Raw genomic sequence first — 10,123 nt, 5'->3', positions numbered from 1 at the left:
TTGAGATAAAGAAATTTAATAGGCACAGTGAAAGTCACACACACAAGCAAAGCAAACCCAGGGAGATTCCTTCCCCACCTGCCATGTTCAGCATCTCCAGGAAAGCTCCACCACACATTAAAGGGAACTTTTAGCACCTTTGAGGAGGAGGAGGTCTATAAATAAATAAGGATTTTGGATTGTCCTTCAGTTTCAAGGCAAATCTTTGGTCCAAAAAGGAATGGAGAGTATTAACAAGCCATTCCTGGGGCCTTGGTGCAAAGCAAAATCTGTACATTCCTTTCAGTTTGGATCTTTAAAAACCCCTATTCCTGCAGAAAATAGAAGAATAAGGGCACAATGCAAAACCAGGACAAACACCACACACACCATTGTCACCCTGATTTTTTAAGTTTTTCTAAGCCTTCTGATGTTGACATTCTTGTAATGAACTTTCTGACACGCTTTCTGTAAATAACTGATTGGTTTGCATTCTTTTACGGAGGAGGTTAAATTGGATGGGCTGTTGGTTTGTGCAGTGTCATTGAGAGGTGGCCCTGTCACCCTCCAACCCACTGTCACTCTTGGAAATCTAGAAATGCTGGGACTCAGAAATAAAACTTCTCTCTTTTTTACCTTGGAGAGTTGCGTGTCCACGTTGTAGTCATGGACATATTTTATGAAAAATCCTTTTGCTGGGATCCTTTCTCCTGAGAAGCTGAGAGGCCTCAGGAACAAAATACAAACAATGGTTATCTGCTGCTGTGGAATGCAACAGGTGCATCTGGGATTGGGCTCATGTGGTTGTTTCTAATTAATGCCCAATCACAGCCCAGCTGGCTCGGACTCTCTGGTCAGCCACAAGATTTTATTATCGTTATTTTCTATTTCTTCCGAGCATTCTGAATGAAATCCTTTCTTCTATTCTTTTAGTATAGTTTTAGGATATAATTTTCTTTTAATATAATATATATCATAAAATAATAAATCAATCTTCTGAAACACGGAGTCAGATTCTCATCTCTCACCTCATCCTGGAGACCCTCACAACACCACACACCCCATTATCAAACAAGTGCACAGAGAGGGCAAGAAAGCTCTTGCTGACACCCAAAATCCAAATTCCAGTGGCTTTTTTAGGTCCATTTCCTCAGTATCCATAAATCTCATTGTCCACCCAAGTGGACTCCTTGCTCCTGCCCACGCGGTCCCCGCAGAGCTCGTAGATGTCGTTGGTGACAAAGCCGCTCTCCGTGCTGGCCGGCGTCACCCAGCCCCTGCTGGAGGCGTCCCGGGGGTCCCTGCAGGGGCTCTGCAGCCCCTCCTGGGCACGGAAGGAGGAATTCTTTGTGCCAGGCCTGGCCCCAGCCAGGTCAGCTTCGGATTGCTTGTGGATCACCCTGGAGATGTCCAGCCTGGGGCTGTCCCTGCCGGGCTGGGGCAGCCAGGTCCTGTCACCCTTCGGGGCCACATCCAGCAGCTCCTGTCTCCTTGGGAGGGCAGGGAAAAAGGGAAAAGCCATGGAATAGCACAGAGGAAAACACAAACCAGCAGCAGAACTGAGTGATTTGGTGATGAGCCTGGACATTCCTTATTCCCAGGACATTCCTTATTCCCGGGACATTCCTTATTCCCAGGCTGCTCTCCTGGAAGATCCCAGGGCAGGACCTGCGGAGCTCAGAGGCTGGGGCAGCAAAACTCCTCCTGACATTCCCAAAATCCCAGCCAGCACTCCCCCTCCAAGCTGCTGTGCATGCAGGGAAAGCAAGGAGAGGGCATTGCTAAACATTCTCTGCTCCAAATTGTTTTTGTACTTTTGTTTCCATTGCTGCAATTTTTTTTTGCTTTTGAAGGGGAACTTCTGATAATTCAAAGCTTGAATAAGAAAAGTAGAAGGGTTAACACATCCAAATTGTAATCTTGGTGATATTTTTTTCCTGCCTGCTATGTCTGTGAATGCGGGAAAAGAAATAATGTGATTTACTTAGAGTTTTACTTCCAATTAACTCAGCCTGGAGCATCAGCATCACTTTTTCAGCATTTCTTTGGCCGCAAACACTCCTGTGCAGAGCTTTTTACAGGATGGTAAAATTAGCTGTGAACAGGACAAGGTGCCACTGCTAATTCAGAAAGAACACAAGAATTCCACTCACCTCTTCATGAACAGCCAAAAGCAGGAGATGCCTGTGATGGCCAGCAGGAGAAGCAGCACAGGAACGCTGGAAATGAGGACAAAGGCAAGGCCCTGCATGGGTTCTGGGGGTAAAAATGAAGCAGGGTCATGAGAAGAAATTGCAAGTTTTTCATGGTTAATCACAGGTGTACAAACAAAACATTCACAATAAATATAGTCATAAAATCTTCAATAATAATATAATATTCATTATATAACATTCACAATAAATAGAATAATATAATTCACAATAAATAAATAACAAAAGTGGCTTTTTCACACCCAAAATACTTGGCACAGCTTTGGATTTTGAACATTTTTACCTCCAGAGCAACCTCCTTATTCTGTCTGTGAAATACTGCGGGAAGTTTTTTTCTCAGAGGTTGTTTTCTATATTCAGCCTTCCACATTTTGAGCCAAACACTTGAAATGAGATTTTGAGAGCAGGATTTACCTTTGGCTCTCCCAGCTGTTCCATTGCCACCTTTCCGCCCGCGTTCCTCTGGGAATTTTGGCTTCCAGGGCTCTGTTGCCACAGCTGGAAAGAAGCAGCTTCATTAATTCTGCAAATTTTATTATTTTATTTTTTTTAATAATAAAAAAGCGAGGCTGAGAGGAGATTGAGGAGGCTGAGAGCTGCAAGGATGCGTGAGGTGCACTGGGATTCTTGCACTTCAATCCCTGCAGGATTTTCCCTGCAGGATGGGGCAGGGAACAGCACAGGGGAAGTGCAAACTGCAGGGGAGCTTCTTTTTGGGTGTCCTTGACAGTGAATGGCAGAGTATTTCCACTGCAAGCCAGCAGTGGATATTATTTTAAAAAAAATTAATAATTAAAATAATTATTAATTGAAATAATTATTTTAATGATTAAAAATGTTTTAATAATTTTTTTTAAATTCCCAAACAAATATGTCCAACTCACCTCTTCGGGAATTGTCTATTGGAGCTGTTGTTGGCTTCTCTGGAAGAAAAGAGAAATGCAGAATTTCCCCATGAGTGAAATGCACAATTTCCAGCCTGAGCACAGCTCTTCTGTGTTCTCCCCCAATCTGAGACCTCAAACCCCTCACAAAAACCCCCAGGGAATTGATGCAAACCACAAGCAGCTACAGACACTGGGATTTTTTCCTCATTTGCTGCATGAATTAAAAACTGAGGGAGGGTTTTCTGTCCCTGTTAGGTTGGATGTGACACACACGTGATCAGTATCTAAGGAGAAAAAGGTTTAATTCTGCATGTTCTCCAGCTTCTATACTCTTAACAAAGCCTGATCTTATATCATTAACTGCACCACAATAATTCATTATATTCATTGGTGCAAAGCAATTAGCGTCAATATAATTGGTAAGCTTTAGAGAAAATTCTGTAAGTTCACAGAACTTCTGTAAAACAGAAATTTTGTAAATTCTGTAAAACAGAATTTCTGTATAACTTAGAGAAATTTCTGTGAGTTTAACAGAAATTTAATAAGTCATGTATACACATGTACTCATGCACGTAGTCCAGTTTACAAACATTTTCATGTATCTTTCCTAATCTGTTCCCAGCCTTGTCTCCTTCCTTGCTGTGGATACACTCAAAAATCATCAATTATTATTTAATCATCAATCATTATTTAACCTTCAATCATTATTTAATCTATTAATTCAGCTTTTCTTGCAGGCCACCTCTCAAGCCCCTCCAGAATTTCCCAATCACCCACCACACTCCTCATTCCTCCTCCTGGGGGCCTGCAGAGCCTCCTCACCCTGGGAATATTTGCAGATGAAGTTGTTTTTCATGGTGCATCTGTCATCGTTCCACTGGAACATGTAGGGACCCCCCAGCCCGGGAGGGGCAGAGGGTTGGTGGTAGAGCACCACGCACACCTCGCCCCCGCACGACGGCTCGTCCACGTACCAGTTCCTGGGGAAACACATAAAAACCACCTCAGGGGCGCCTGCCAGCAGCTTGGAGGGGGGAAAAAAGCAGAGTTAGAGGGGTTATGGCCCACCCTGCAGCTCCACTGGGGAAAATGGGAGGGGTGAAATGCGGTTATTTGTTCTTTTAGTTCAGATTTTTCAAACCCCGCAAGCAAGCTCGACAAATATCAGAGAGCAAAGGGTTGAGCTCCTCACAATTTCCCTCCCCTCTGAAGGGAAATTTTCCTCCACTGCAAATGGAAAATGGGAGGGATGAAATGCAGTTGTTTGTTCTTTTAATTCAGATTTTCAAACCCTGCAAGCAAGTTCAACAAATGCCAGCGAGCAAAGGGTTGAGCTCCTCACAATTTCCCTTCCCTCCTTCCTCTCCCAGTCAGCATTACCAAAAGGTCTCAGCTAGTTCAATTAACAGACTTTTATAATTATTTTTTAATAAATTTGTTTCTTAAATGTTGTGGCAATGAGTATGGACACCATGGAATAAACCAGAAACGAGGATTCGGTTCTGGTGCCTGGGTACATCTTTAACAACGTGGGTTTAGAATTCACTATTTTCTTGTAGACAAGGTCATTTCTTGAACATTAAAGTAGCTCAAAATGAGCTGCAATTGTGTAGAGAAAGTCCAAGTTCTCCTGAGCTTTCACTGAGCCTTGCAGAGGAATTTCTCCACACAATTTTGAACCTGTGCAAAAATCGTAATTTTTGCTTTCTCAGTCTCAATGCCTGCAGAATTTTGGCACCTATTTAATGAAAAAAAATGAAAAATCTGAAGCAGAACCTGGCTTCCTCTGTCAGAAATGCACCACCACAGTCTTGCAGATAACTTCTTTTTTTTTTTGTTTTCTAAGAATAAACCTCACCACCAGCCACCTGTGCTGCTTTTCCAGGCAGTGCACAGGAAGAGGCAGCACTATAAAATCACTGTTGGTGAGGAGATATTTTATGCAACTCAGAAAACACCTCTAAAAGTGCCCTGATTTTGCCAATTGTTCAATCCCCACTGATTCTGGAATGAGCAATTTTCTGCCTGCCAAAAATTATGCATAGGACATAAATAATTCCAGATATCCCGAGGTACTCAGCATGGGAGAACACCCATTTTAAATGGTGCTTTTCCAACCATTCCAATGCTTTATTCCTCCCTCATTTCCTTCCTCCCCTGGTGTTTTCCTTGGCTTTGTAACTCAGCAGAAAGAAGAGTGTCTCACCAAGGGAAAGCAGGAAAGCTGTGCCTGTTTCTTAGCAGCAAATTCTGGTTCCAGCTTCCCATTATCCACCCCCAAGATCTGAACCACGGGAGAGAATTTAAGATATCAAATAATGCTAAAACCTGGTTTTATTTGTTCATTTCTGAGAGGATGAAATGCTTTATGGGCTGCTCCCAGAGCAAAAAGGTCAAAATTTCAAGGTGTTTTTTTTACATGTCTGATATAAGGATGCAAATTGGTGTCAATGTTGTTGCTTCTATAATTTAATTATAACAAATCCTGTGGTTCCTTAAGACAAGGAAGCAGAAATTTAAAATTGCTGTGAAAACTTTAGTTTTCCATGGCTGCAATAAATCCTGCAGCTCTAATATTTTGCTGTCTCACAGGAAAAAAATATTATTCCCTCAGTAAGTGAATCACATTTTTCATTATTCAGGACATCAGGTATAAAACTTTATGGGATCTGCAGTGCAGGAACCTTCAGTAGGGGAATAAAATTTTTCATTTTTCACGACAGCAGGTATAAACTTTATGGTGTGGAAGGGGCTAACAGCAGACCTGTTAGCTAAAGGAGTGAGAAGGAGCTGAGGAGAAAGAAGAAGCTGATAAGGAGCTCTCTCCAAGGCTGTAAGCAAGGAGAGCGAGAGAAGAAAGATAAGAGAACCTTGCAGCTGGAGGAAGCATTTTTAGAAAGTTAGTTAAGTCACTATAACTTTTCACCAATAGTATAACTATTATAGTTATAACTATTATAACTATATATATATATATAAAACTATATATAACTATATATAACGATAGCTATATATATATGGTTTTATATATATATATAACTATATATAACTATAACGATATTATAATAGTTATAATAATATTATAATTATAACTCTTTCACCAATAGTGTTATGTTGACTTATTGTGGCCAATAGTTGGGGTAGAAGAAGCATAAACAATTGCAAAGTGTATAAAAGTCAGCCACGTTCAATAATAAGGAGTTGCCAACTGAGCCTGTTTGTGGTCTCTGCTCTGTGTCGTGACCGCCCCGACAGCGACATTGTGGGCTCTGCAGTGTAGGAATCTTCAGGTCATTTGTAGCTGCCTAATCAGAGATTTTAAGGCCACAGCTCTTGTTGTTTCCCTTCCTTTTAGCCCCCAAAAATGATCAATTTAGCCTAAAGCAGCCACCCCCATGGAGCACCACCAGGAGGGCGATGGGATGGGTGCAGAAGTGTCACCGTCACATTTTCTGAAAAATCCTCTTTGCCCAGGATTTTTCTCCTGGGAAGCTGAGAAGCCTCAGAGAAAAATGAAAACAACAATTATCTGATTGGCTTCTCCTGTGTTTTGCTGCTTTGGAATGGGTTTGGAGATTGTTTCATTGCTTTCCTGTGAATTGTTTTGACTTAATGGCCAGTTGGAGCTAAGTTGTGTCGGACTCTGAGAAGAGAGTCACGAGTTTTTCATTATTACCTTTTAGCCTTCTATTTGTATCCTTTCTGTATTCTTTAGTACAGTTCAGTATAGCATTCTTTAATATAATATAGATCACAAAATAGTAAATTCGCCTTCTGAGAACATGGAGTCAGAGTCATCCTTCCTCCCAACAGTGGAGGCCTCAGAAAATACAACACAGGAGGAGGACAAGTGACAGCTGTCGCTGCCTGGATTTACTGGACAAAATCCCGAATTCCTGAGGGCCCTGCCAGTCCCACAGTGCCACTCCCAGGTACCCACCGAAATTTGGACGAGCTCCCATCTGACCAGGAGTAGAAGCTGTGACACTCAGTGCCGTTGTCCCCCTCCTCCTTCCTCCTCCTGAGCCCTATCCAGAAGTCTCCATCGGAGGCCAGGAGGCTCCTGATCAATGACTCAATCAGTCTCTGCTCCGCTGGGCTCTCGATGCTGACCAAGTGTCCCCCGTCAGCTCTGCAGGCCAGGTGAGCCTCCTCATAGCTGGTCCTGCGGGAGGCATCGTGGAAATAAACGATTTTGTAGCAGGGTTTCTGCGTCCCACGCCTGCAAACCGTCTGCCCTGCAGGGAGGGAGAGAAAACTGTCACAGGAATGGCACTGAACAGCACCAAAATTAAAATAAAACATCACTTTGAATGGGTTTTGTGCTGTTTATATGGACAACACAACACAGGATAAAGGCTTTTGTGTTACTAGGCTGGTAAATGGCACCTCCAGATTTTTATTAGTGAATCTCAAAGTTTAGGTCCTTTCCTGTCCTGCTCTTCTCATGATTTTTCTGGGATTTGCAGATCCTGGGAGTTCCTCCCAAAGAAACACTATGCCAGAGCAAGCTGGCACATGCAACCTCTTAAAAAGCAAAGTTCCCCTGCAAGGGTTCCAAGAAGCTTTTAAAATTATGATTATTTTTAAGGAATTAAATGGTAAAAATTAGAGATTTCCTTATACAAGCAGAGATAGCAAGACTTAATCTTTTATGCAATATATATCCATATGCAATAATATATATCAATATGTAATATAGATATAATATAGATATACAATAAATATAATATATATCTCTATGCAATATAGATATATAGATATGCAATATAGATTAAATGTATATTATATCTATATGCAATAAATATACAATATAGATATGCAATATAGATATAACAGATTATCTATATGCAATATAGATATATAGATATAATACATATATGCAATATAGGTATAATATAGATATGCAATATAGATATAATATAGATATGCAATATAGATATATCTATATGCAATAGTTCAATGGATATTGCAGTGCCATAGAATCCCAGATTATTTGGGGTTGGAAAGGACCTTAAAACCCTCTCATGGGGACACCTCCCACTATCCCAGGCTGCTCCAAGCCCAGTCCAGCCTGGCCTTGGGCACTGCCAGGGATGGGACATCCCCAACTCCTCTGGCCAAGCGGGGCCTCACCACCCTCACAGGGCAGAACTTCTGATTTACATCCAACCTCAAACTCTTTTATTTCCAGTATCTGTACTGGGGATCACAGGATGAATTCCCACAGCCCAGTTTCCAGCTCTGCAATGTTTCTGCCTGCCCAGGGAGTAAACAATGTCTGTTTTCAGGCTGTCACAAGCCAAGGATTGTCTCATGCAGAAGCAGCAGAGCTTATTTTGGTTCGGAGGGAAGATCAAAGTGAAAAGACACATCATTCAAAATGATGCACTCGGGTGTTTTTTTCAGCAGAGCAGTCCCAATATTTAGACTGTGGAAACAAACAGCTTTGTTTTGCTCAGTAAATATTTCTTTGCAGGCACAATCTGCTAACCTACATGTTTTTACAGAAGGAAAACATTCAGCAACACTTGTGGTGTGCTTGGAACAAATGGATAATACAAGGACAGGTCGTTATAAACCCTGCCATGGGATCATTGCTGGCTTTGCTTTATCCTTTTATGTTGGTCACTGGAGGAGTGGGAGTTTGAACATCTTTCACACTAGGATTTTTCAACAGTTAAATAGCCAGAAATAGAGCTTGCTAACATTTTGCAAAGGGATTACAATAGAAGCAGGATTTTTACTCCAACAACACTACTAAAAAATACATTTCTAGCACAGCCTGTGTTTCTCTTGGAAATTTGATACTCTGAGGAAAAGACAAAGTCCCTTACCTCTTCTGAGGGAAATGTCCACTGCTGCTGGGAGAGGCAAAGGGAAAACACAGACAGCAGAGTGTCACTAAAAACCTGCAACTCTCCAGAAACAGCGTCACAAAAACTGCATCGGCTCTTCCCTGACACACAAACACATTCTTTCCTCATTAAAAAAAATAGAGGAAGAAAGTCTCTGCCTTATCGGCCAAGCTCGCCGTTGCTTTCAGCAGAGGAAATTAGCTGGAGCTGATTCCTGGCTGGCTTTCAGTGCTCGGTTTGGGACCCGGAATGCGCAGCTCTGAGCCAGCCTGAAAGGATCCCTTGTGCTCCTTCCCCTTTATCTCCTCACTCGGGATCTGACTCCAGCGAGCTCCCCGGGCCAGGGCGGCGGGCAAAATCAGCCGGAAAAGTTGGAAAAGACGCCCAGAACGACCAAACCCAACCTGTCCCTGCACCGCCGCGAAGCGACAGCATCCCTGCCCATGTCGCGACAGCGCATCGCGACCCTCCCAGCCACAGAGGCGGGGGTGGCGGGGCCGGAGGGATGTTTTTTGGGTTAGAGAGGATCCCCACACGATCTCGCAGCGATCCCCAGCCCCTCTTACCGCTGAGCAGCCGCGCCCCCGCCGCGCAGCCCAGCGCGGCCGCGCACAGCGCCGCTGCCGCCAGCATCGCTCCGCCGCGACGGGACAGCGACAGCGACAGCGACAGCAACAGCGACAGCGACAGCTCCTCCTTCCTCCCCTGCCTGCCTTCCTCCTCTGCCTCCTTCTCCTCCTCGGCTCAGCCCCGGCCCCGCGGAGCCGGCGTTGTCCCGGCGCTCAGCGCTCTCCTCCTCCGGCCGCCGCGCCCCGAGCCCCGCATGGCTCTGCCCGCATCGCCCCGATCCCGCTTTATGTCCCCATCGCACCCCCCGCCCGCCAGGAACCACCCATGGGCGGATCCAGCCCCGCGCTGGCCGTTTCGGATTTTCTATTTATTTATTTATTTATTTATTTATTTATTTATTTATTTATTTATTTATTTATTTATTTTTGGGAAGGTTTTTCCTTCGCTTTCCCGGCTGTGGATTTGCTGCGGAGAAGTGGGATGAGCTTCATGGTTTCCTGTCGCTCCAGCCACCCACTGACCTATTATCCATCCCAATCCCAGTTTTGTAAATCTAACTATTGGGATTTTTTTGTTTGTTTGTTCGTTTGGTTTTTTTGGAAGGGTTTTTCCTTCT

General features: G+C 43.5%; 1 protein-coding gene across 2 annotated transcripts; it reads right to left on the bottom strand.

Moving 5' to 3' along the window:
• Positions 1 to 9,761, bottom strand: LAYN (layilin). 2 transcript variants are annotated; one of them, XM_036397454.2, is made up of 8 exons: positions 9,504 to 9,761; positions 8,917 to 8,940; positions 7,020 to 7,317; positions 3,902 to 4,059; positions 3,077 to 3,115; positions 2,607 to 2,690; positions 2,133 to 2,235; positions 1 to 1,469 (listed from the first exon to the last, which is right to left on the bottom strand). In XM_036397454.2, the coding sequence occupies exons 1-8, from the start codon at positions 9,568 to 9,570 to the stop codon at positions 1,130 to 1,132; spliced, it is 1,113 nt and encodes a 370-aa protein (XP_036253347.1). In that variant the 5' UTR covers positions 9,571 to 9,761; the 3' UTR covers positions 1 to 1,129. The 2 variants fall into 2 exon arrangements, with proteins under 2 accessions (XP_036253347.1, XP_036253348.1); XM_036397455.2 differs by lacking the exon at positions 8,917 to 8,940.
• Between the last annotated feature and the right edge of the window lie 362 nt (positions 9,762 to 10,123).

Source organism: Molothrus ater, chromosome 22 (genome assembly GCF_012460135.2).
Source record: "Molothrus ater isolate BHLD 08-10-18 breed brown headed cowbird chromosome 22, BPBGC_Mater_1.1, whole genome shotgun sequence".
NCBI classification, from domain to species: domain Eukaryota; kingdom Metazoa; phylum Chordata; class Aves; order Passeriformes; family Icteridae; genus Molothrus; species Molothrus ater.
This window is presented reverse-complemented; position numbering and strand designations above follow the sequence as displayed.

Excerpts from the sequence above, each read along its gene's own strand:
- LAYN (XM_036397454.2), bottom strand. The coding sequence starts at position 9,570 with ATGCTGGCGGCAGCGGCGCTGTGCGCGGCCGCGCTGGGCTGCGCGGCG. Across the intron at positions 7,318-8,916 it reads GGACATTTCCCTCAGAAGAG|GGCAGACGGTTTGCAGGCGT; the intron begins GTAAGGGACTTT and ends CCCTCCCTGCAG. Across the intron at positions 3,116-3,901 it reads CATCTGCAAATATTCCCAGG|AGAAGCCAACAACAGCTCCA; the intron begins GTGAGGAGGCTC and ends CTTTTCTTCCAG.